We start from the raw sequence: 27,448 nt of genomic DNA, 5'->3' as shown, positions 1-27,448 counted from the left end.
AGGGACGCGTACAGGAGACATCCCAGGCTTCCCGTTGACAAATTGGAGATATTTCAGGCAAGGCTTCAACGGATGTGTGAACTGCGGTTAAGCAGCTGTTTTCGAATGGGGATACAGCGTTCAAATAGAGCAGCAAAACGGCACGTCTCGGTATGCTTTTGGATGAAAGGTAAACACTAAATAGACAAAGCTAATTACCATAGGGGATATGAAAAAAAACACGTCGGTTCAACTGTCCACCTTGTGTGCATTTCTATTGATTGACATTTTGCCAAGATATTCCTTTATATCATCTGTGGCAAATTAGCGTGGGCTTTTACGCATCGACGAGAAATATTTTGCTACCACATATTTCCCCCTTCGTAATTCAGAGGTAGTCAATTCTTGAAACAGATCAAGAAATAGGCACTGCACACTATATGGATCACATATGTAGTCTAGAAGCAGTAGAAGTAGCAATAACAAGGCACACCAATTTGCTATCAAATGCATTGATTTCCAAATCACTGGAAAACCACAAGCCACTCAAAATACATAAAGGAGAACCCGACAAAAGGGAGGAAAATACGGGCGAGTCTCTGTGAGGACTACCGAAGGGAAAAGGGAAAAATGCTGCCTTCGCAAGAAGCCTCAAAGATCTACCATGAGAATTACATGAGGAATTCCAGAACAATCGGGGTGTTGTGGGCGATATTCACAATATGCTTCGCGATTATCAACGTGGTGGTCTTCATTCAGCCTTACTGGATCGGCGACAGCTTGAGCACGCCACAAGCGGGCCACTTTGGCTTATTTCATTACTGTATCGGGGCCGGCTCCCCGAGCAAGGAGATGGCCTGCCAGGGAAGCATGTCTGACTTCGCCTCCATACCGTCGGGCGCCTTCAAAGCGGCGTCTTTCTTCGTGTTGCTGTCCATGGTGCTCATTCTCAGCTGCATCGCCTGCATGGCGCTTTTCTTCTTCTGCAATATCGCTACTGTCTACAAGACGTGCGCCTGGATGCAGCTGCTCTGTGGTGAGTGATACAGGCTACATGAAAGCCACCGTGGTGACCATGTCCATGTTGTTCCCTGTTACTACACAGTGATACACTCCATAAAAGCACCATCTTCTGTCTTATTTATACCCATTGGTTATTTGGTGTGTGCGGGTATGCTTGTGAAAATGACTTCGAATCATCGTGCAATTGTAGCTTATTTATTGATGGTGGCCATCAACACGTCATATGTTCCGTGTCAGTGATACACAAGGATTTGTTATGCAGGGCATTGTGGTCAGCGTTTAGTGGCGATAATAATTGTGTGTGAGAGCTGCTGCTATGGGAAAGCCAGCAGCCTGCCTACCAGTGTGGACTCATCATTGCCTCCAGGCCAGCAACATAAAAAGCATTCAAATAAGGTGTGGGGATTTTATTGCAATTAGCTGCTGGTATTGTCAGTTTGAACAGAATGCTTTTCAGTGTACTGCAGTAGTAATAGACCCTTGAATTATTATTATTATTATTATTATTTTTTTTTTAAGTACATTGTATTCACCCATCTTTCGTTTGGTCGAGTCTGGGGATCTCTGTTCTGTCCTGATAAAATCTGAAAAAGGGGGATCTTGCTGCACAAAGATTTCCCTCTCCATGCAAAGGGGATGTTTCAGTTAGTGCATACACTGCAAAGAACTTCACAATAATGCTTCTAATGGTGGTGAAGAAGAAGGTGACGATTATTATTATGATCATGATGATGAGGACGTGCAAATCAAGTTAGGGAGCTCCATCATAACCATTTATCATATTCAGTATCACACCACACCATCCACCATCAAATCCAATGCCGTCTTTATTATCCAATGGATCTGGATGTACTGTAATACAAGCAGGCCACTTGATGGATCGGTCACGCCATGCCTGAACCTATAAAAATAGAAAAGGCAGCGATATCAGTTCAGTGCTGGGAACAGTAGGCTACTTTGGTATCGATAACAGTGGCTCGCATATCAGAGACTCAATGACAAGGGTTTGATGCTGCAGAGGGATCAGTTTTGTTATCTGTGGTGTTTGTGACGGTTTATGCAAATTGCTCAGTGTTTTCCCCCTTCAGCCTATCAAAGGGAAAGCTTTGACAGCAAACAAATATAGCCCACTGCATTGGCTACCACTGTATTCTATTGGCACTAATGTGTGTACATTGTTCAAAAGAAAACATCAAATGCATACAATTGAAATTGACTGATTTAAAAATATATAATAAAAAAAGATTAAAAACTCAAGTCATTCCCAGACAGTTTTCAAGGATCCATACCAAGATCAGCATCAGAGCTGTGCGAATGTTGTTATTGGATGGGCCTACTACATGCTGTGAGCCTACGTACTGTACATCCATATCGTCTCCATCTCCTCCCATTGTGCCAGCCATGAGGGAAGACCTGTGGTGGTGAGGCCTGACCTATAAGACACAGCGCTCTTTAATGAAACTCAATCTGGGCCTGCCCTCCTCTCCTCTCCTCCTCTCCTCCTCTCCTCTCCTGTCCCTGCTCTCCTCTCAATCTGGGCCTGCCCTCCTCTCCTCTCCTCCTCTCCTGCCCCTGCTCTCCTCCTCTCCTCTCCTCCTCTCCTGCCCCTGATCTCCTCCTCTCCTCTCCTCCTCTCCTGCCCCTGATCTCCTCCTCTCCTGCCCCTGATCTCCTCCTCTCCTGCCCCTGATCTCCTCCTCTCCTGCCCCTGATCTCCTCCTCTCCTGCCCCTGATCTCCTCCTCTCCTGCCCCTGATCTCCTCCTCTCCTGCCCCTGATCTCCTCCTCTCCTCCTCTCCTGCCCCTGGTCTGCTCCTCTCCTCTCCTGCCCCTGATCCCCTCCTCTCCTGCCCCTGATCTCCTCCTCTCCTGCCCCTGATCTCCTCCTCTCCTCCTCTCCTGCCCCTGATCTCCTCCTCTCCTGCCCCTGATCTCCTCCTCTCCTGCCCCTGATCTCCTCCTCTCCTGCCCCTGATCTCCTCCTCTCCTGCCCCTGCTCTCCTCCTCTCCTCCTCTCCTGCCCCTGATCTCCTCCTCTCCTGCCCCTGATCTCCTCCTCTCCTGCCCCTGATCTCCTCCTCTCCTGCCCCTGCTCTCCTCCTCTCCTCTCAGTCTGCCCCTGGCCCTGTCCCTGCACCTTCCCCTGCTCTCCTCTCAGCCTGACTGGAGATGATGCTTAATTTTTAGATATTTTTTCCGTCTTTACCGACTTAATTTCCGAGAGGAGTGCGAGAGAGGAAGCAGAGATGGAGTAGGATTGGCATTTGACCCGGGCCGGAATTGAACCCGGGTCCTCAGCATAGCAGCCCAGTGCCCAACCGTTGGAGCCACAATAGGGCCTGGAGATGATGATGCTTTAATCAGCTGTCAGTCCCAGCACCGAGCCAGCCGAGCCACGACCCGCTCCACTCTGCCACGCCACGCGCCAGGCAACAGCGGGCCAGGCAACAGCGGGCCAGGCAACAGCGGGCCAGGCAACAGCGGGCCAGGCAACAGCGGGCCTAGAGCGGAGGACAAGGACGGACAGATGCTTCCCAGCATCCAAAGCGCTTGGCGCTGGCAGAGTTGGACGCTCCTGCTACTCTTCCCTCCCTCCCTTACTCCACTCACCCCCCTCTCCTCCTCTTTCCGAAAGCTACTAGTGTGTTTTCACAAGAAGGGTAAAGCATGCTGCTTGGTGCTGGCAGAGTTGGATGCTCCTGCTCCCCTCCCCTCCTTTCTTTAAAACGTACCAAGCTCAACCCACCCACACCCCACCCCACCCGTTTCCTCTTTCCCAAAGCCCTACATGTTTTCACAAGGAGGGGAAAGCATGCTGCTTGGTGCTGGCGGTCTTGCTGCATTCCCTACCTTCTTCCCTCACACACTCCACAAAGACCTACATGTTTCACAGGAAAGATGTAGCATGTAGTATAGTGGACTTGGTGCGGGCAGAACTGGACACTACAATACATAACACACACACACACACACACACACACACACACACACACACACACACAGACACACACACACACTTTTCCTCTTTCCCAAAGCCACTACGTATATACTTTCAGAGGAAGGGAGAAGCATAGTATCGTGGACCAAGTGCTTGGTGCTGGCAGAATTGTACTAGCCACTCCGCTAACCACCCTCCGCCCTCCCTCCCTCCCTCCCTCCCTTCCACACTATACTTGGACTGAGAATTGGACTGGCCACTGACGCTACCCTCCCTCCCTCCCTCCTTCCCCTCCCACCCTCCTTCCCCTCCATGCTATACCAACACACTCACCACCCCTTTAGCTATTCCCAAAGCCCTACATGTTCTCACAGGAAGGGTAAATAGTTTGATAAACCAGGCACTTGGTGTTGGCATTTGGAGGCTCTCACAGCCTCCACTCCATCCACAATACCTGGGCACTCTTTGACGGTCTCATCACCGTTTTTCTCTTTTTCACTTCTATTCTTTTTCTTCTTTCTTTTCTTTTCAATTGATGGTTGCTTAAAAGAATGTATTGAATTGTATTGTATAGAGCTGTATATGATTTTATTGCTGGATCCCAGGAAGAATAGACGGCAAAGGACCACAGGCCATGCGGTGGTCCGGAGCCTCTGTGCCCACAGCCCTACATGTTTTCACAGGGGGCCTGGGCACTCTAATCATGTTTACCGTTCTTGTCAGGGCCCCACCGTTACCGAAATTGCACTGTTATGCCGGCGACCCGGGTTCGATTCCGGCCTGAGGTCATTTCCCATTGGTGAAAACCTACCAAAAAAAAAACCTTTGCAGTAGGTGGACACTCTAATCATGTTTAACTTTGTAGTAAGTGGGCACTTTGTTTAAACTTCACGCTTATTGCTGCAAACTTAATTTTTAATAGTTGTGATAGTCTAAAAAAATTGTCTACACAAATGAATTTCTTAGCTGTGTTCTCCAACGCACTGTAGTAGCACAAACAAATGCCCAAACAAATAGCCAATAACAAATAGCCACAAATAGCCAAACAAATACCACCATATTGAGTGGAGAGAAGGCACTACATGAAGGCAGTAGCCTGGTTAGAAAAAGCCTACGTGCTTCTGCATCTGCCCTACATTTCCCAAGTCTCTGAGAGACCCAGTATTCCCTCTGCTCGCCCCTTTGCGTGTGCTCACTCTCGGGGAAATTCCGGTTGCTCTCGACTCGGAGTGCTCAGATTAAATGGAGAGAGAGGGGCGAGAGGGGCGAGCCTTCGAAAGTAGCAGACCTCACTGAACCGGCTTCCTGCTCACAAGTGATGCACTTAGGCAACACATGCAGAGCATGAGGGTGAACTAAAGTATGAAGCCATTAGGGACGTGACAGGGAAGGTTGTGTTAGTATGTCGATTGTAAATACTGTACATATTGTGGCAGCTGTAATCGTTGGAATCGAGAGGTTGCAGGTCGAACCTCCAATCATCCATGGCTGAAGCGCCATTGAGCAGGGTACCTAACCTCACATTGCTCCAAGGACTGTATCCAATACCCTGTACCTAAATAAATGAAAGTGACTTTGGATAAAATCATCAGCTAGGTGCGATGTAATGTAATGTAACAGCATATTGAAAAGAGTTACTCCAAGAGGAGATATTTGTTATAGACTAGTGACTGACTGACTGATGCTGTTTGTTTTAAGCTAGCCATGTACAATGTCACTTGGACAACTTGTAATGAGCCGATTGATGCTTGAAGGAAGGGTTTTGTTTATACAGTGTAGTAGATGTTAATACAGTCTATTATATACTGTATAAATCGTGACCCAGAAAAGTACCTAATGGGCCTAACTTTTAATACAAATCTGGAATTAGAAAGGGGCAGGCCTACCCCATGAGGAGAAGGGAGTGTTTTAAATGATCCTTTATGTACTCCCAGGTTTCCTGAACTGTATCCAAGGTATGAAGCTTTAGTGCCAGACATTATCACAGCTCCGGCTGGCCATCAATTCACCTCCGTTTGACTGTCTATAGCGTGTGGCTAAGTGCCAAGCATTGATTTTTGTTGCTTGACTGCCATCAAGGCCTATAGCGTCATGTTTCATACCGTTTGTCAGATATGTGTGAGAGCACATGGGACTTAATATGCGCCGGGCCGTCTGTCTGCACACCACACCCCCCCATCCAGCATGGCGGCTACACTACATGGGCCTAATGCAGAACAACAGCACCAGGGGGGTGATAAGGTGTCAGCAGCCCCGCGGAAACAGGGGGGGGCAAAGGGGTCAGGAGAGGGGGGGGGGGCAGAATTGGATCCTCATTACGGTACATTGCTGCACAGCCATCCATGTGTCGGGTGAGGCCGGGGTGTGCTTCAGATGACTTTGTCTTGGCCCCAGTCAAAGCTGGCGGCGGCCCTGTGTACGAGTGAGTGTTGTGTGGATAAAAAAAAAATGTTGTGGACTACTTTGACTTTATGCACTGTACTACAGTACATGAGCTGCTGAGAGGCAGTTTATGTGTTCTTTTCATAATGTGTGTGAGTCTGTTCATAAAAACACACAGTGTATATGGACACGATACAGTATGTCTCACACATATACTGCACTACTAAAAGGGCTGTTTACATTCCCACTCTCTTTGTTTCTGGGCTAAGAGCTTTTATGCTCTCTCTCTCTCTCTCTCTCTCTCTCTCTCTCTCTCTCTCTCTCTCTCTCTCTCTCTCTCTCTCTCTCTCTCTCTCTCTCTCTCGTATGCACTGTTCAGTCTTCCATGCCACAGCACTCACTTCCAGTCCAAATGGAGGACTCAGCACAATATTTTACAGCAGGAATTTCCAAGGAAGTGGCTCCATTAAACAGACTCAACATTTTATTGCACAGAGAGAGACCCCGTGGATTTCATGTCTGAATCATTTCCCTGCTGCATGATTTCCATCACTGCTACATGTTCCCTGGAAAGAACATTATAAAAATCATCACCGTCATCGTCGTCACCATCATCATCACCATCATCATCATCATATTTAAAAAAAAAAAAAAGCTTTCAGATAAGTTTAAAAGCATGTGTTTTAACATGCTGGAGAACGCGGGGAAACTTAGCCCACTTTTCATGGCTCACTGGTCAGCGCACTCCACTCACTCCACTCTCTTAGCCGTAACATACCTTTTTATACCGTCTTCTGCTCGTGCACTGACCTTGTCCTGTTGAAATATTGAACAGTGTTTCAAAGGACACACTTTCTTGAAATGAAGCCCAGGCCTGGACAACACCCATCCATTTTCCTATGCATGCTCCTGTTTTCTAAGTGTGTTGGTTTTTTTTGGGTTTTTTTTTGCCTGGATAAAAAGGTTTTTCTGAATAAAAGAGATCCATGTAGAACAGAGAGAAATGCATAATCTTCCCACTTCTTCTTTAGTGTCAGCAGTAGCTGCAGGATGGGTGTATCTTACACTGGCATGTGTCTGAACAGATGTCATGTCAACTAGTCTCTACACAGTATGCTGTGTAGAACAAAATAAGCCAACCAGGGTTGCCAGATGAGGCTGATGATTTCCAGCCCAAAAAATGCTCAAAACCCGCCTAGAATCACAAAATCCCGCCAAATTCTATTGATTTCTATGGCAAAAATTGGGCAGGTTTTTTCTGCTAAATGCCATTTTTACCCGCACACGGCCATCCTAAGCAGCCAGATTGGGTGGGAAACAGCCCAATCTGGCAACAGTGTAGCCAACATGCAACATCACAGGTGTTTTCAACATGCAACATCACAGGTGTTTTCAACATGCAACATCACAGGTGTTTTCAACATGCAACATCACAGGTGTTTTCAACATGCAATATCATGGGTGTTTTTTGTTTTACATTACATCTTACCAATGTCATTTGCATAAGCTACAGTATCTCTACTGTACTGTATAGGCCTAATGTGCATGGCATTGGTAAGTAAAACACATGTATAAATATAGCCATCATGCAGCATAAGATTTATTTTTAATTTGGTTGGTTTTATATTTTGCTTTCTTTCGCTTTCACACTGTCACTTACTTTGTGTGTCTACACAGTATGGATGAAAGCAGGCAGGAAGCATCCCATATTTGTGTATCAACTTTAGTCAGCATGAATTTAGGCAAAATGGTGATTGATGCCTATAACAAAACAGAAGGAGAATGTTGTCGAATATAAGTTGACCAGTTTCATAGTCGCATGTCACAATTTAAAAATATATGAATTTAAATGAAAATCAAAATCATTTCTGTTTGGTCTTTCTGGTGTGAAAAACGGAAAGGGGAATATGAATGGCCTTATGAAGACTTTAATTTATTGGTGTCTCCCCCCTTTGCCTTCCGCCAACCCCCATATTCCTCTATGATTGGTTTCCTCAGTGTACCACAGCAGACGCATTCAGCGTGTTTTGGTGTAGAGGGGCAGGACTGAACTGGGGGAGAAATAGGACCCGGGCACTTTTGGCTGAAAGGGACCCCTCATAATTATCAGCGCAGAACCGACTCACCGGTGGGCCCTGCACCCTTGTGGGCCATTATTTTCAGAAATGCAAAAAAAAAACCCAACATTTTTACAATCCTGAAAATAGGGGGTCACGAGGGTGTGGGGCCCTGTGAGAAATGCCCGCTATGCCAGATGTCCAGTCGAGCCCTGTAGAGGGGCGGCTGCAGTAGGCAGCAGGCAGCCCTCAGACATGTTTATAGCAGGCTTGTTTTATTCCACCATCCCCTCTCTACTGTGGCCATTTTGGCAATCACTGTCAGAGGCTGAAAAACAGAGCAGGGGGGTTATTGCCATTGGCCTGAATCAATCTATTATTTTTAATTAAATTAGGGAGATAGATGTATGGGCTTGGGATGTACTCTGATCATCGCCTCGCGTTAAATCCACTCGCAACATATCAATGCGCATCGTAAAAAAGGTCACGCAAGAAGATTTGTTTCCCCCATTGTGTGTGGGGATGATATTAACATATCGTCAAAGCAATCACAATAACTGTTTGTGCACGTTACATGTGTGTGTGTAGGAGGGGGCGTTCATGCATGTGTGTGTGTGTGTGCAGTGTGTGTACTCACAAATGTACTGTGTGTGTGTAGTGTGTGTGTGTGTGCTGTGTGTGTACTGTGTGTGTGTATAGAGTGTGTGTGTAGTGTGTATGTCTAGTGTGTGTGTGTGTGTGTACTATGTGTGTGTAGTGTGTGTGTGTAATCTTGTGAAACGGGGTGCTGCTGCTGCAGTGTGCGGTGCTGTGTGCGGTGGCTATAAATAGACGGGAGGAGAGAGGAGAGGAGAGGAGAGGAAAGGGGGAGCTAATCTCCCAGGGAATCCCCAGCGAGGCGAGCAGAGTCGAGTGTTTCCCTCTTTTCTCTCTTTCTTTCTCAAGATTTCCGAGCCCCGTGTCTTCTCTCTCCTCGAGATAGACATGTTTTAATTATCGGGCGTAATAAATAATTCCAAGTCACCAGGGGCCCTAAAGGGCTAAAAATATCTCAGCGGCTGAATAATGCATCTAAATGACCCACCTTTGCATTGCATTGTCTCCCCTGTGATTATGGATACAGGGGGAAACGTGGAAGGAATTTAGATTCCGATTCTACGCTCGCCGAGCCCGACCGACCAACTCAGATTCAGTGCAGGCTTTTCCTGAATTATTTTTGTTGTTGTCAGATACTGTACAAAGCTGTTAAAATTACAGTTGAGGGCGTCGTGGTGTCGTGATCACTGATCTGTCACAACAACAATGCAATGGCAGTGGAAGACTGTAGATGTTCAAAGCCTCTAATGTGTATGTAAATGCGCATGTACAATATGTACTGTATGCATATTTGCATCAATGCCTTTTTGAAACGCAATTACATTTTATAATACATTTCTGAGACAGCAGAAGCTCATACCAAGAATAGACAGTTCCGAAGTTATCTTTGTTCTACCAACAATAAAGCAATGTAGTGTAATATCTGTCATCAGTGAACCATGCCCTCTACTAATGCATACGTTCTGCATGCATAAAATGATAAAGGACTACTGAAAAAAATACAGTATATCTACTGTACCTCTGCAAAACATGTTGATTTCACGATACCAAATTATATTTGACTGTAACTGCCCTACAATGCAAAAAGGCAGTAACTGCATTGTTGTTGAAAATGAGTTAGACTACTTTGATTTTGATGACATACAAAATATAAAGTTAAATGATCTGCAAAACGTGATAATATGAAGTAGCAAAACTGCCACGTATCAACAATCTACCCAAAACTACTCAGACTGCACTACAAGATCATTTTACTCAGTTAAGAGTTTCCTTTGTTGCTTTCCAGGGCAGTGTAGAGATATTACACTTCTACCTGAAGTAACAAAGACCAAGACTGTTGTAACAGGAGCGTACCTATGTTCCCCGGGTCCTATGTTCCCCAGGTCCTATGTTCCCCTGTCTTTGTTAGGGATCGGGGAACATACGACCCTTTTCTAAAAGAGGTTTCTATGTTCCCCACATAATATGTTTCCGAGTTTTCAAATTGTACCCTTCCCAAAACCATCCCTAAACCTAACCTGTCAGTAATGCAATGTTTCCGAATTTTAAATTTGTGCCCTGACCAAAACTATCCCTGCAACAACAACCTGCGCTTTACCATGCGGCAGCTGTCTACTTGGAAGCAGTGCGGAACATAGAACCCTTTTTTGAAAAAAAAGTCCTATGTTCCCCGGGAGAGGGGAACATAGGACCTGGGGAACATAGGACCCGGGGAACATAGGACCCGGGGAACATAGGGATGACCCCGTTGTAACAAATGAACCTGCCTAGCGGCCAAAATGGTTTTGGTCTAGCCTTGGTCCGCTTAAACTGTGACTCAAAAGGACAGCAACCCCATCTACCAACCCACGTAGATTTTTTCTGACTTCATTTCAAATGATTGATTAACTACAAGTACTCAAATCCATTAATCTCCGTGAACTATGATCAGCTGTAATTGGTACCAATCTGTTGTACCAGCCTCATCCTTAATGATCAGGTTCATATGTGTAAGGTCATTGTGAGGTTCCCGTACCACAAAGTATTCCATAACCACTTCATGACCTGGCCGTTATTACACATGGGCTTTGCCCAACCCTCATCAACCCTACCCAACCCACGCCACCCTCATCAACTCCACCCAACCCACGCCACCCTCATCAATCCCTTTCCACACAACTGTACCAAGGCTGGACGGCAAAGGTCAAGTGTAAATGCATTTCTTTTTAGTGTTATAATTGATATGTATAATGACAAATTACATTGTTATGGAGAACCAACACTACAGGTCGCCTCTTACTGCAGCAGGGGTCGCCGGTGACCCTATTCACTTGCTGAAAGTGCTTAACTACATCATAACAACATTGCCATGACATTACAGAGAGCCATACTGCCGTGCAATACTAGAACGCAGTAACTCAAAATGGTCGAAATTTTTTTTATATCGGAAATCGGTTCTAAACTACCTCATTTGTCTTGTGTCCAAAAATGGTGGTCCAACACCGTCCCGTTTTGGAGAAAACTCATTTTGAAAGTGCAAAAATGACCCAAAAAAGGTTAAACAAAAACGCAGTAAGTCGGCGAGTTACTGCTGCAGTGACTCCATTTTGTGGCAGTAATACCAGCCAAGAACGCAGTAACTCTGTTTTTTGTGGCAAAAAGACACATAAATGTTGTTTTTTTGGGTTTTTTTTGTGTGCATTAAATTTCTATCCTAAACAAGCATTACCAGGAAGTGTCACCACCAATTTACCGACAACACAGTTGTCGCGCCATATGGAAAACTTTGAAGCCTTTTTTCTCAGTTTGCCGTTTTCAGAGTTACTGCGTTCTAAGATTGTAGGGCAGCATAGTGCTGCACTAAGGGGTTAAAGATGTGATCTGACAGCAAGTCTGACTCAATTTGGAACAATTTGGACATTTTCTACACCACACAAACTGTCTGAAGTCCATCATGTGAGTTAGCCTGACTCTCGCCAAATCCTCCAGCATTTCCACGCAGCTTTGTGAGTTCACATGAGGGTCTGGAGAACCTTTGGATTCGTGCTGCTCCCGAACTGCCTCGCAACTGAAGCAATAAAGATTGTGGGATCGTGACATAGTCCAAATTTACACATAGTGGAGAAGGGGAAAATAAGTGAACTGCAATAGTTGTTTCAGACAATGGATGGTCGCATGGACTCACTCATCGACATTGATTCTGTAATTTCAACTGTATTTTCCAATCTGTGAGTTGCTAAAGTAGCACCTCGTTAAAAATGTCAGACAAGTGTTTCTCCAATCATGTGCAAGGATTTTTTTAGGGGCTTTTTATGCCTTTATTTTGATAGGACAGTCTGAGATGGTGACAGGAAACAAGTGGGACAGAGAGACGGGGTGGGATCGGGAAATGACCCCGGCCGGACTCGAACCAGGGTCCTCGTGGGCATGCAAGGCCAAATGTGGGGGGCTTAGCCCGCTGCGCCGCAGCGCCCCCCCATGTGCAAGGAGATTTTGATAAAACCGTATCTTTGCAGATCTTTGCATATGGCGTAGCTCCAGATGAACGTTCATGCAGCAAGGTAGAACCTATTTCTGGAACCTGCCTACATCTGGAAATATGAAGAAGATCCACCTTTTTATGTATGAAAAGTGCAATTTTCCCAGTCATAATGAAAACTTGGGTGTTCAAGGTGGTGGAATTTGCGAAAAAAGATATTATTTGTGAATTGGCAGCATGAATTCTGGAAAAAAAATAGTACACAGTGCACTTTTAAGTGTGTAAGACTGAGGAAGCCTGTAGTGGCGGTGTGCAGGCCGGCCATGCCAAAAGGCTAAACGCAATATCTAGTGTTAACATAGTGTCTATGGTCCCCATGCCAAAAGGCTAAACGCAATATCTAGTGTTAACATAGTATCTATGGTCCCCATGCCAAAAGGCTAAACGCAATTCCTAGTATTAATACAATATCTATGGTCCCCATGCCAAAAGGCTAAACACAATATCTAGTGTTAATACAGTATCTATGGTCCCCATGCCAAAAGGCTAAACGCAATATCTAGTGTTAATATAGTATCTATGGTCCCCATGCCAAAAGGCCAGAGCCATCTAATATCAGAGTTACGCCACTCCCATAGACCTCTATGGACCAATCTTTCCACAGCAATGGCGGCTCTCATGGAGCCTCACGGAGCGTTAACATGGAAATGCCCAGACTTTAGTTCTATTAGAAGTTACTTAGTTCCAGGAGGTGGCCGTAGAACACAGAAAATGTGGTAAAGGTAATGTAATTTGTTTGTACTTAATCTTTGTTTGGTATGTGATGGTTCTGTGTTAGTTTCCAACGAACAGAAGTTTACTGTTAAGAAACATTTTAATCTACGCGAATCACATCACCAACCGACTTCCTGGTCCCCGGTTTGCGCAACTCTGTTATTAGATGGCTCTGCAAAAGGCTAAACACAATATCTAGTGTTAACATAGTATCTATGGTCCCCATGCCAAAAGGCTAAACGCAATATCTAGTGTTAACATAGTATCTATGGTCCCCATGCCAAAAGGCTAAACGCAATATCTAGTGTTAACATAGTATCTATGGTCCCCATGCCAAAAGGCTAAACGCAATATCTAGTGTTAACATAGTATCTATGGTCCCCATGCCAAAAGGCTAAACGCAATATCTATTGTTAATACAGTATCTATGGCCCCATGCCAAAAGGCTAAACACAATATCTAGTGTTAATACAGTGCCTATGGTCCTCATACCTGAATTAACTTTGCACCAATATAAACTCAATTGAATGGTTATAATCAGAAGGCATAGCATTAGATTCCCATACCACGTCAAAATATACGGTAGGCCTATGTGGGGGGCGCTGTGGCACAACGCGATTAGCCCCCCACATTTGGGCGTTCATGCCCATGGGGACCCCGGTTCAAGTCCGGACACGGTCATTTCCCAATCCTCCCCCATCTCTCTCTCCCACTCACTTCCTGTCAGCATCTCATACTATCCTGTCAATAAAGGCATAAAAAGCCCCTAAAAATATATTTTAAAAAAATAAAAATAAAATATACAGTATGTGCCCCTGTATATGTGGACGAGAGTGGAGGTTCCCGGTGCCCTCCGGTCCTCATCTATGACTGAAGTGCATAAGGCATCTAACCCCACTTTGGCATCTAACCCCACTTTGGCATCTAACCCCACTTTGTTCCAGGGAGATTCTCTCTTTTCCTAATTCAAGTTTTTTGACAGCCTGGTTAAGTACATCAGTTTAACATAATGCAATGTAACGTCACATAATGTAGACATTTGCCGTATTTTCCATAATCCTGGATTCGTTGTAAATCCACAATGAAAAGGATTGTTGTAAAAAGAAAACTGTAAACCTGAACAGATGCTGGAAAAGAAAAGAAAAGAGAAGAGGCAGAAAGTGGGCCAGCGTGAGAGAGAGAGAGCAAGCCTCCTCAGCCTCTCTCAGTTGTTGTTTCTTCCTCCTCACAGACCCCTCTCTCTCTCTCTCTCTCTCTCTCTCTCTCTCTCTCTGTCTCTCTCTCTGTCTCTCTCTCTCTCTCTCTCTCTCTCTGTCTCTCTCTCTCTCTCTGTGTCTCTCTCTCTCTCTCTCTGTCTCTCTCTCTCTATCTGTGTGTCTCTCTCTCTCTCTCTCTCTCTCTCTCTCTCTGTCTCTCTCTCTCTCTCTCTGTCTCTCTCTCTCTATCTGTGTCTCTCTCTCTCTCTCTCTCTCTCTCTCTCTCTCTCTCTCTCTCGCTTTTTATTCTCTAACCTTGTTCATCTCTCTCTCTCTCTCTCTCTCTCTCTCTCTCTCTCTCTCTCTCTCTCTCTCTCTCTCTCTCTCTTTCTCTCTCTTTCTCTAACCTTGTTCCTCTCCCAACTGCCTTTGAAGCTCCTTTGCAAGTTCAGTAATATCTGACGGGAGGGGTATTGAAGGAAAAGAAAAATGAAGGAGCGAAAAAGAAGAAGGGGGAAAAAAAGACAACAACTTCAAAGCTCTCTTGCCTTTCGCTCTTCTGAAGAGGATATTTTTGGAGCTTCGATTTCCAACCTGTGGGCCAGCTTTTACTGAGGAGAAGAACATATGTGCAGGCAACAGCCTTACAGCTGGGAGTCACTGTGCTGAATTGTACTGTGCTGTGCTGTGCTGTGCTGTACGGGAGGTATTGGGTAACACTTATCTTATTCTGGAGGACAGCCCACCCACAGAGAGATATTCTACAGATGGGTCTTTTGAAACCCATACAGATTATTGTTCTCCTCCAGTGCCTCTGTACGGTACCTGTGCTGATTGGGGCGCGCACAATACAATGTGCAGTACATGGAGTTCCATCTGTTCCACATTGATGGCTATTATTAATATCACCTGCACCTTAGAGTTACCAAAGTATTATATTATCTCAAGTAGGCTATTATCACACCATTTCACAAGTATTACTGAAGGGTTTATTTGCAAAACGGTGTATCTCCATTTTGTAGGATGTCGGGAAATTTACATTTTTGTATTGGGCATTCCATTGAATTACATTGCAAAATGCATTTTATATAGGTTTAAAAAGTATGTTCTCAAAATATTTGAATGGTAAGAATTCACACATAGGTGATAGGACCTCTGAACAGTCACTTCCAATAATAAAATACAAAAGTCAAAAAATGGAGATACACCGTTTTGCAAATAAACCCTATGCTCCCTCAGGTTTCGATATACTATATGTTACATGACATTTACGCAGCTGATACTTTTATACAAAGCAACATACATGTAGAGGGTATTGGTTCCAATCCCTGGAGAATTGAGGGGTTAGGTGCCTTTCCCCATAGTCCAAGAGCATTAGCTCAAACATGGCATCTCAGACTTAGGCTACTGAATGGATGGGCAAGGGTGGGAGTTGAACCCGCAACCTCTGATCCAAAGACTAATTTCAAAAGCATCCTACCATTGGCATGCAGTTTTGGGGACTGGAAAAAATGCCCTTTTGACATACTGTATAATATAATATAATATAATATAATATAATATAATATAATATAATATAATATAATATAATGCCTACACTTGCCCTCCAAAATGTCTCTGCACACCACCGCATCCTACCACAACTGCCCCTATGGTCTGTAAAATTTACACTCACACATTGTGGTCTGTGGACCCTGAAATTCTTTCCCAGAATCAACTTCCCCCCTCCCAGGTTAAGTAATAGCATGTGTTAGCTCTATGCTAAAGGCTCTCATGTATAGCTAATTTGATGGACAGCATGAATGTGTAGTAGTGGCCCTAAATTACCAATTCGTTGACTGTGTTCTGTCTTTGTCTTGTTACATGAATGTTTTCAGATATTACAGTAATTTGAAGTAAGGCATTTACATGTATAAATGTTTCGATGTGTGTCAAACATCAAAACACAAATTATTTTTGTAGACTATTGGAAAGCAGTCTTTTGTTATCTAGTGTAGATGGGTGAAGACACGCTTCCCTCTCACGACTGGTGTAGTGGAGATCTGTTATTTTCGCTGGTAATCATCTGCCTACCAGGCACTGTAAAAATATACATATATTTTACGGCAGAAGGCATATTGTTTTCTATATTTAGAGCGCTTGATGTTCTGACTTTGCAACATGCATCCCTTTTGTCTCCTCAGCATCTTTCTATCTGTATCTCTCTCTCTACCGCTTGTGATGATGCTTTGAGTTTAGTCATAGGGCTATATAAAGTGGCGTCCCAGGAGAGACCTCAGGCAGGGGGATGTATGACTGGCGCGGCTGAAGGGATGAGATGAGATGAGATGAGATGCGCTCTGCTCTGCATGTCGTTGTTGTTGTGTCATGTCTGGTTGCCGTGGCTATTTGGATCATGGAGACGCTAGCGTGTTCCATACTGACAGCTCAGACAGACGGGCACCTGACGAGACGAGACGAGACGAGACGAGGGAGGGAGGGAGCTACCCTACCAAGGGCAGGCAGGCGTCCAAGAGTCCTCTCAGCCTCCTCTCACAGGCTCCCAGACAGGGCAGCCGACAGGGGAGGGGGACAAAGAGGTCAGTTGTCCCAGGCCCAGGGAGACAGTGGGCCCAGAACTGGGTCCTCATTACATTGCATGTATTGAAGGTTGGGGGGGGGCTTTCGGATGACTTATCCTGGGCCCCACCAAAGCTGTCAGCAGCCCTGCTCACTCATGACTTTGGAGAGCAACATTGTGAACATCCATGCAGGCCAGCCACTGAACACCGATCAATAACATCAATTAGCAGACATACATACCGTACATCAACCATTAATCAACGGTAGAACATCGTGCAAGAAATTATTGTGTTGTAACATGAGACGCTGCGATTATGTTTATGGGTCCTATTACAAGCCTTATTTCCCCCCTTGATGACGTATGGAATAGCCGACAGAGCAAACAAAATGCAAAAGGTTTACAGTAAATCACAGTAAAATAGGAGATTTCCTTTTCCGCTTTGTCATATAATAGGCCTACCCTATATAATAGCATAGGCTACAGAGGCACTTTGATAGACAGCCGCTGACGCTGCCCCCTTGGATAGTACCTGCTCCACTATCCACCATGGCCAGACGTGGGCCGACTTGTCAGGTTGCATATATCCCCCACTGTCATGTTAACAGTAATGCCAGTTCTGGTTTTGAAGTGATGCAAGGAGTACATATGCTACAACCACTGCCTGTAGAAAGAAGAAAATGCTGTATGTCCTTGACTATGAGGGGCACCTGGATCAAATCACAAATATCCACTGTAATATTTCCAAGGCAGATTTTTTTAGGCAGCATCCAGCTAATTTTAAATTTCACGGTGTAAGCAAAAAACAGAAACAAAAGCACCATCATCAACAACCTTGATCTGTGTGGTTTCCATTCCTCCAAACATGCTGATGGAGGGTGGGCCATGTTGGGAGAAGAGAAGAGAAAGGTGTCTCTCTCAGCAGTAATGCCCAATGTCATCAGGGGCCCCCCTCTCACCGCTTAATTAGCCCAGGAGCAGCACAGACGACTTCATCAACGCAGCAGAGTACGTGCAAGAGAGAGGAAGAGAGAGAGGAAGAGAGAGTGAGCAAGAGTGTGTGTGTGTGTATGAGAGAGAAAGTGAAAGTGAGAGAGAGAGAGAGAGAGAGAGAGTGTGTGTGTGTGTGTGTGCATGTGTGCGTGCGTGTATGTGTGTGTGTGAGTGTGTGTGTGTGTTGCAAAACAAATGTTTGGCGTCAGCAGGTACTCCAATTCCTAGCGGTGGGCATTATTACAGGAACCAGCTTGGACATAAACACTTTTCCATCAGCGTCATCCATACTGTAAGCTCCCACTCATCCTGCTGCTGTCCTGTCCGGATGAGCTAATGGATCAGTAGACTCTTCAGGGACTTCTTAAAGATCCTCATAATTGCAGTTAATTGTATATGTGCATCACTTTATTGTTTAATAATGACTATATACCAGGGACCCATAGTTCATTGCAAAATCTGCACGCAGTGTAGGGTTGTACATCCCTACACTTGCAATTGAAACTGTATGAATCTGTCAGTCTCCTCATCAAACTGTATATGCATGGTCAACTGAAGGATATGTTAACAAATCCAAAATGTTATTTATTTCCAATTTCCGCCTGCCATTGTACATCATCACCCGTCCTTCTTTAGTACTTGCTGTTTTTTTTTGTTTTGGTTTTTTTACAAGCATTCAACTCTGAACTTGAAGAATGAAAGAGCACTCAACGGTAGATAGTGCATTTCATACATTTACTGAGCTTGTGAAACCCACCAAATTAAATGCAATAGAAGTGTCCATTGGCTTGGGATTGCAAACAATATAGCCAGATTCTGTGCTGCAGACAAGGAGTTACCTCAGGAATCCTCCAATTGCTGGGAAGCTTTCAATTACTTTACATTACATTACACTTAGAAACGTACAGTTATTTACAGGGCATTGGTTACAGTCCCTGGGGGAATGTGCAGGTTTAGGTGCCTTGCTCAGCACCTCAGCCATAGAGTGAGGTAGGGAGTGGAAGGGTTAATCAAGCCCGTATGTGTACTGGATCCATGTGACGTCAGGTGAATGCCCCTTTAGGAGACCTTCAGTTAGGAGATCTTTGGAGATTTTGGCTTGGCCGTCACCAAGCGGCTCAGTAAGAGAAGAAGAAGAAGGAGGGGACCCCCTTAGGAGACGCCCCATTAGGAGACCAAACTTGAGCACACTTCTTTGCATTGGGCAGTTTGGTGTATCTTGCTCTAACAGACAATCATTTGCTGAAACCCTCTGATCTCAAATCTATCTCCTTAAGACCAAAATTGTGGGTTTTTGAGCATTCTATAAAAAGAATGTGTTCTATAACAATGCAAGATTCTACAATTCCATATTGTATTGAATGACGCCCAGAATTCTATAGAACTTTCTCTGCCCGAACATTCCCGTCACACCAGTGTGACGGTACACTCTTAACCCCTTAAGGCGCGGCTTTATAAATTCATTGTTACCAGTATGGTAATGACCAAGTCGTGGTGCATTACTAAAGGGCCTGTGTTGTGTCATAGTATTGTAGTGCTATGGTAGTTACATTTCAATGTCTATTACAGCGTGCCTCAGGAGGTACGGCGCGCATTAAGGGGCTACAGGTTAGGTCATGGCTTCCCCCATTGTAATACGTCAGGAAGAGCTCCATCACAATATGCCAGAAAGCGTCTCGTTGCATTTTCACTCCATCCATCTTTTAATTATATTATAATATTATGTTCAATTCCTGTAAATAAAGCTCATAAGGTAAGCTAATGAGGGGGAGTCACCATGACATTGTCAAGCTCTAATTACAAGTCTGAGGCTATATGTCTCTGTCATCTAGTAAAGCTACTGTATCCAGAGGACAGTTTGTCAAGTTTATGATGATTGGTGTCAGCCATTATACATCATCTGAGCACCTCTAGAACTCCACTGTGGCTTCATGATGATTCATAGAGATGGATGGTTTGCTCCCGCCCCCCCAGACCACTGATTGGCTGTTAACACTTCCTCATTTTCTCTCTCTTTACAGTGGGAACATATGGGGTGATAGCATTACAACTGCATGCCACTGCACTCTGTGCTGTCATTTGAATACAAGTATTACCATGCATTGCACGGAGCCCTCTTTCAGCAGGGGCCCTTGCGAATTGCCTAGTTTGCTTGCATAGTTGTGACAGGCCCAGTCCTTCTCCATGGCCTTGGCCGTGGCCCAAAGTGCTAGGGCACTGATTGTTATTCCAGAGTCCACAGTTCCATTCAGACCCACAGTTCTCAATCCTCCCCTATCTCCACAGTTCCTTTCCTGATCCTCTCCTATCTCCCTATCTGTCCCAATTACTCTCCTGTCTCTTCTCAAACTGCACCGTCCAATAAAGGCAAGAGAATACATGTATTAATAAACCCTCTCCTCCTTCCCCTTCCCCTTCCTCTCCTCCTTCCCCTTCCCCTTCCTCTCCTCCTTCCCCCTCCTCTCCTCCTTCCTCTTCTCCTTCCCCTTCCTCTCCTCCTTCCCCTTCCTCTCCTCCTTCCCCTTCTCCTTCCCCTTCCTCTCCTCCTTCCCCTTCCTCTCCTCCTTCCCCTTCCTCTCCTCCTTCCTCTCCTCCTTCCCCTTCCTCTCCTCCTTCCCCTTCCTCTCCTCCTTCCTCTCCTCCTTCCCCTTCCTCTTCCCCTTCCCCTTCCTCTCCTCCTTCCTCTCCTCCTTCTCCTTCCCCTTCCTCTCCTCCTTCCCCTTCCCCTTCCCCTTCCTCTCCTCCTTCCCCTTCCCCTTCCCCTTCCCCCTCCTCTCCCTCTTCCTCTTCCCCCTCCTCTCCTCCTTCCTCTCCTCCTTCCTCCTTCCCCTTCCTCTCCTCCTTCCCCTTCCTCTCCTCCTTCTCCTCCTCTTCCCCCTCCTCTCCCTCTTCCTCTTCCTCTTCCCCTTCCCCCTCCTCTCCTCCTTCCTCTTCCCCTTCCCCTTCCCCCTCCTCTCCTCCTTCCCCTTCCCCCTCTCCTTACTCTTCCCCTTCCTCTCCTCCTTCCCCTTCCTCTCCTCCTTCTCCTTCCCCTTCCTCTCCTCCTTCCTCTTCTCCTTCCCCTTCCTCTCCTCCTTCCTCTCCTCCTTCCCCTTCCTCTCCTCCTTCCTCTCCTCCTTCCCCTTCCCCTTCCTCTCCTCCTTCCTCTCCTCCTTCCCCCTCCTCTCCTCCTTCCTCTCCTCCTTCCCCCTCCTCTCCTCCTTCCTCTCCTCCTTCCCCTTCCCCTTCCTCTCCTCCTTCCTCTCCTCCTTCCCCTTCCCCTTCCTCTCCTCCTTCCCCTTCCCCTCCTCTCCTCCTTCCCCTTCCCCTTCCCCCTCCTCTCCCTCTTCCTCTTCTCCTTCCTCTCCTCCTTCCTCTCCTCCTTCCTCTTCCCCTTCCCCTTCCTCTTCCCCTTCCTCTTCCCCTTCCTCTCCTCCTTCCTCTCCTCCTTCTCCTTCCCCTTCCTCTCCTCCTTCCTCTTCTCCTTCCTCTCCTCCTTCCTCTCCTCCTTCCTCTCCTCCTTCCCCTTCCTCTCCTCCTTCCCCTTCCCCTTCCTCTCCTCCTCTTCCCCTTCCTCTCCTCCTCTTCCCCTTCCTCTCCTCTCCTTTCCTCTCCTCCTTCCCCTTCCTCTCCTCCTTCTCCTTCCCCTTCCTCTCCTCCTTCCCCTTCCCCTTCCCCTTCCTCTCCTCCTTCCCCTTCCCCTTCCTCTCCTCCTTCCCCTTCCCCTTCCTCTCCTCCTTCTCCTTCCCCTTCCTCTCCTCCTTCCTCTCCTCCTTCCCCTTCCTCTCCTCCTTCCCCTTCCTCTCCTCCTTCCTCTCCTCCTTCCCCTTCCTCTCCTCCTTCCTCTCCTCTTCCCCTTCCTCTCCTCCTTCCTCTCCTCCTTCCTCTTCCCCTTCCTCTCCTCCTTCTCCTTCCCCTTCCTCTCCTCCTTCCTCTCCTCCTTCCTCTCCTCCTTCCCCCTCCTTTCCTCCTTCCTCTCCTCCTTCCCCTTCCTCTCCTCCTTCCTCTCCTCCTTCCCCTTCCTCTCCTCCTTCCTCTCCTCCTTCCCCTTCCTCTCCTCCTTCCCCTTCCTCTCCTCCTTCCCCTTCCCCCTCCTCTCCCTCTTCCTCTTCCCCTTCCTTTCCTCCTTCCTCTCCTCCTTCCTCTCCTCCTTCCTCTCCTCCTTCCCCTTCCTCTCCTCCTTCCTCTCCTCCTTCCCCTTCCTCTCCTCCTTCCTCTCCTCCTTCCCCTTCCTCTCCTCCTCTTCCCCTTCCTCTTCCCCTTCCTCTCCTCCTTCCTCTCCTCCTCTTCCCCTTCCTCTCCTCCTTCCCCTTCCTCTCCTCCTTCCCCTTCCCCCTCCTCTCCCTCTTCCTCTTCCCCTTCCTCTCCTCCTTCCTCTCCTCCTTCCCCCTCCTCTTCCTCTTCCCCTTCCTCTTCCCCTTCCTCTCCTCCTTCCTCTCCTCTTCCCCTTCCTTTCCTCCTTCCTCTCCTCCTTCCCCCTCCTCTCCTCCTTCTCCTTCCTCTCCTCCTTCCCCTTCCTCTTCCTCTCCTCCTCTTCCTCTTCCCCTTCCTCTCCTCCTTCCCCTTCCTCTCCTCCTCTTCCTCTTCCCCTTCCTCTCCTCCTTCCCCTTCCTCTCCTCCTTCCTCTTCCTCTTCCTCTTCCTCTCCTCCTTCCTCTCCTCCTTCCCCTTCCTCTCCTCCTTCCTCTCCTCTTCCCCTTCCCCTTCCCCTTCCCCTTCCCCTTCCTCTCCTCCTTCCCCTTCCTCTCCTCCTTCCTCTCCTCCTTCCCCTTCCTCTCCTCCTTCCCCTTCCTCTCCGCTCCTCCTCCTCTTCCTCTTCCCCTTCCTCTTCCCCTTCCCCTTCCTCTCCTCCTCTCCTCCTTCCTCTCCTCCTTCCCCCTCCTCTCCTCCTTCTCCTTCCCCTTCCTCTCCTCCTTCCCCTTCCCCTTCCTCTCCTCCTCTTCCCCCTCCTCTCCTCCTTCTCCTCTCCTCCTTCCCCATCCTCCTGCTCTCCTCTCCTCCTTCCCCATCCTCCTGCTCTCCTCTCCTCCTTCCCCATCCTCCTGCTCTCCTCTCCTCCTTCCCCTTCCCCTCCTCTCCTCCTCTTCCCTTTCCTCTTCCTCTCCTCCTTCCCCCTCCTCTTCCTCTTCCCCTTCCTCTTCCCCTTCCTCTCATCCTCTTCCCCTTCCTCTTCCCCTTCCTCTCATCCTCTTCCCCTTCCTCTCCTCCTTCCCCTTCCCCTTCCCCTTCCCCTTCCTCTTCTTCTTCCCCTTCCTCTTCCCCTGCCCCTTCCCCTCCTCTCCTCCTTCCTCTCCTCCTTCCTCTCCTCCTCTTCCCCTTCCCCTTCCTCTTCCCTTTCCCCTGCCCCTGCCTCTTCCCCTTCCTCTTCTCCTTCTCCTGCCCCTTCCTCTTCTCCTACCCCTTCTCCTTCCCCTGCCTCTTCTCCTTCCCCTGCCCCTTCCTCTTCTCCTGCCCCTGCCTCTTCTCCTTCTCCTGCCCCTGTCTCTGCCCCTTCCTCTTCTCCTTCCCCTTCCTCTTCTCCTTCTCCTGCCCCTTCCTCTTCTCCTTCCCCTGCCCCTTCCCCCTCCTTTCCTCCTTCCTCTCCTCCTCTTCCCCTTCCTCTTCCCCTTCCTCTCCTCCTTCCTCTCCTCCTTCCCCTTCCCCCTCCCCCTCCTTTCCTCCTTCCTCTCCTCCTTCACCTTCCCCCTCCTCTCCCCCTTCCCCCTCCTCTCCTCCTTCCTCTCCTCCTTCCTCTCCTCCTTCCCCTTCCTCCTTCCCCTTCCTCTCCTCCTTCTCCTTCCCCTTCCTCTCCTCCTTCCCCTTCCTCTCCTCCTTCCCCTTCCCCTTCCTCTCCTCCTTCCCCTTCCTCTTCCTCTCCTCCTCTCCTCTTTCCCCTTCCTCTCCTCCTTCCCCTTCCTCTCCTCCTTCCCCTTCCCCTTCCCCTTCCTCTCCTCCTTCCCCTTCCTCTCCTCCTTCCCCTTCCCCTTCCCCTTCCTCTCCTCCTTCCCCTTCCCCTTCCTCTCCTCCTTCCCCTTCCTCTTCCTCTTCCCCTTCCCCTTCCCCTCTCCTCCTTCCCCTTCCTCTTCCCCTTCTCCTTCCCCTTCCCCTTCCCCTTCCTCTCCTCTTCCCCTTCCTCCAGCCGTGTGCCTGGTGTTTGGCTGCATCATCTTCCCGGACGGCTGGGACGCGGAGGTGGTGCGGGACCTGTGTGGGGAGGAGACGGGCAAGTACACCCTGGGCAGGTGCTCGGTGCGCTGGGCTTACATCCTGGCCATCATCGGCATCCTGGACGCCCTCATCCTCTCATTCCTCGCCTTCGTGCTGGGTAACAGACAGAGCGACTTCTTCTTTGAGGAGGTCCGAACTGACAACAAAGGTAAGGAGGGGTTGTTTTATTCAAGGTTCAAGATTCAAAGATTCAAAAAACTTTATTGTCTAATATGTTGCCATATTACAAAGTGTGTTTTGATTGAAGGCTTGTGTGTGTGTGTGTGAAGGTCACAATTAAAAGATGACAGCCATAAACAAAAACAACTGTGAAAATTGAAAGAAAAATGAATTCCTCTTTTTGTTTTTTAAGGTGCTGTTTACACGTAGCTGGATATTTTTATATGTGGATATTTTTTTCTCCTGCTTGTATTGGTTTTGCATTGGTTTTGGCCTTCCATTTCCACGTAGCAGATATTTAAAATCCAGGTATAAAAAGCAGGAGAAAAAAATATCCTGTTTAGGGGGCTGAAACGCATTTGTTACAATGGAGGATGTTGCATTTACACCTAGCAGGAGAAAAAATACCCTGCTAAAAGAATATCCTGCTACGTGGAAACAGCACCTAGTTGTCAAGCTTTCGGTCAAAGACCTTCCTCCTTCCTGGCAATTAAAAGAACAACGAGGATTTAAAGTGTGCAAACATTTTCCTTTCAATTACTATTATTGCAGCCTTTTTGACAGACAAAAACTACGAAAGGCCTGAAATTGGTAACATTACAGCTCTGAGGGGTGATGTGGTGTTGCTTTAGTCATAGTATACACTTAGCAGCCTTCATGTGTTTGTATACTAAAGATATTGTGAAGTTAACTCTAATCCTAACCCTAGAACCTGAAGACATCAGGCCAATTTGTTTTAAAATTCACACTAGGTTGTGAAAAAACTTGCTATCCACTCTGGCTCCGTACACTGGCGTTATTTACTACCCCTGGGGACTCTTCCAGTGAACTTTTCATCATGCAACTAAGACCACACATATGCATTTACTGTATTCCATGTTGACTGGTGCATAGTTGAAATGTCGTATTATATTGAATTGAATGATGGAATTATTGCCCATTGGTGGGTGTGGTACTGTACATAAAAACATTGCCCATCTTAGAATCTGCATGTGGAAGATTATAGATTACAATTGCAACATCTGCCCATATAAATATCATGCAAAAAAATTAAGCACATCACATTCCTGTCACAGTCCTACCATTTGGACGTCTGTGGACCATGATGACCAAATTTGGTAGTTGTACAATAGGCTATAGTACGCCACTGGCGAAATACTCAAAACCCACTTTGTTCCAGATTTTTTTCCTAAAAGTGGTGAGCGAGCAATCTGATTTACCATACTGAATATCAATAGCATGGTCACTGATCAGAATTAACATGTAATGTCCCTTTCATTCCCTATGTTTGGTAAACGACATACGTGCCGGTATAATTCTGCTCGTTTGTGTTAACACTCAAAATGTATTTTGCCATTGGTTAGCGCCTGTGAAATATTCTACACGTATCCGTAACCCTGTCATAAATAGTGTATGAATCGGGATTAAAGATGTTTTGACAGGCTGAGTTATGTACTTGCTGATGTCTGCTAATCACTGATGACCTGCATGCATTATTTTCGAAGCTAGACTGATGATAGTCCAATGGCAGACAGGTCACGCCGTATGCCTATAAATAGCTTTTTTACATACACGTACACTTCATTTAGCAATTCAGAGGAATATACTTGGATGACCTTATCATTCTGAGAACAAGTGTGTTTTTCTAAAGCAAACTACACATGTGTGAGTCATACATGGAAATAGTCATGGCACACATTCGAGAAACACATTATTATACATCTTCAAACAAAGAAAAAATATTCTGCATGAAATGTCGTGCTTGCACTAGCATATGGCTGTATTGCACACTTAACATCGACAATGTTTTTCTCCTGCTGGTACTTTGTTTTTGCCAAATATTAGCAAAATATGAATGTAAAGTGTACTTAGCATCCATAAACCCAGAGCACAGGTTGTGGTGACTGTAGAACGGGAGAAAAAAATATATTAATAAATTAACATCACGACTCAACTATAATGAGAGGGTTTCCATGGTTACCAACCATGGGGATAAGTTTTTTTTCCCTCACTGTAGTCAGCCCCCTTATTTGAGTTCCTCTCGCTGCATCTATGACCAGTGTTTTATTACAGACAATGCCGCGGCGTGGCACAAATTGAATAAGCAATGTGACTTTTTGTGGCATGATGACCATTTGCATTTCTGGGTTTAAATCATCATCGGCAGCAAAACTAACATACAGGTTGCCCTTTAGCGAGCAAAAGCAGATGTAGGCTATTCACTGCTGTATCACAGAATAACTACATGACGATGTTCCCATTCCTCTCTTTCAGACATGGTTGTGTCTAGGGTAAGTTCAGTAGCATTGCATGCATGCAACTGCTATCATGCACTCACGAATGTGGCAGTGAGTGTATTAAGTGTATATGGGCCTCTGTCCTGCAGTGTTTTGTCAGTTAGTGCTTATGTATGTGGAGCATGGCACATGTGCAATAGTCTTGTGATATTATGTGTATGTCCTGTCTTAAATGAGTCGTGCTCAGGGATGCAAAATGAATTTAAGTGCAAACTGACAATAAAGTGCTATGGTATCGTATTGTATGATATTGTATCGTATTAATTGTGCACTTCAGTATCGTGGTGACTATCAGAGATGGTAATACACACAATTGGAGAAACCCATATACTGTATTACAGTAACGTCCCAATTAGCAGGATAAATACTAGTATCCTTATTTCTATTTCATCGGTGTATGAGGTTGTCTCAACTGTCTTACTCATTATAGGCCTGCATATTTTTTACAAAATGATCATGTGACCAAATTAAAACATGATTGAGTAATGTTGATGCATGTGCCTTCCTGTCAGTTTGACACTGCATGCCCCTCATTGTTTTTCCTTAATCCATTAAATTGTGCTTTTTTCAATACTGTCTGCATGCCACTAAAATTGCAGTACTTGGTTAACATGACGTATGTCCATCTTGGTTGGTTTCCTGTTTCTATACATCTCATTTCTGGTAGTAAATGTGTAGAGTCCAAATGAACCTTCCATTGAAACATCTTCTGTGTGTGTGTGTGTGTGTGTGTGTGTGTGTGTGTGTGTGTGTGTGTGTGTGTGTGTGTGTGTGTGTGTGTGTGTGTGTGTGTGTGTGTGTGTGTGTGTGTGTGTGTGTGTGCGTGTGTTTTTTCACAGATTGAGGTGCCG

The 27,448-nt window shown here is 46.4% G+C and overlaps 1 protein-coding gene across 1 annotated transcript; it reads left to right on the top strand.

The window, feature by feature from the left end:
• Positions 1-609: 609 nt before the first annotated feature.
• LOC134457528 (LHFPL tetraspan subfamily member 4 protein-like) lies at positions 610-27,448 on the top strand. The gene is made up of 3 exons (XM_063209536.1): positions 610-1,015; positions 24,053-24,289; positions 27,437-27,448. Exons 1-3 carry the CDS (start codon positions 610-612, stop codon positions 27,439-27,441), a joined length of 648 nt encoding a protein of 215 aa, XP_063065606.1. The 3' UTR covers positions 27,442-27,448.

Source organism: Engraulis encrasicolus, chromosome 10 (assembly GCF_034702125.1).
Source record: "Engraulis encrasicolus isolate BLACKSEA-1 chromosome 10, IST_EnEncr_1.0, whole genome shotgun sequence".
Classification (NCBI taxonomy): Eukaryota; Metazoa; Chordata; class Actinopteri; order Clupeiformes; family Engraulidae; genus Engraulis; species Engraulis encrasicolus.
This window is presented reverse-complemented; position numbering and strand designations above follow the sequence as displayed.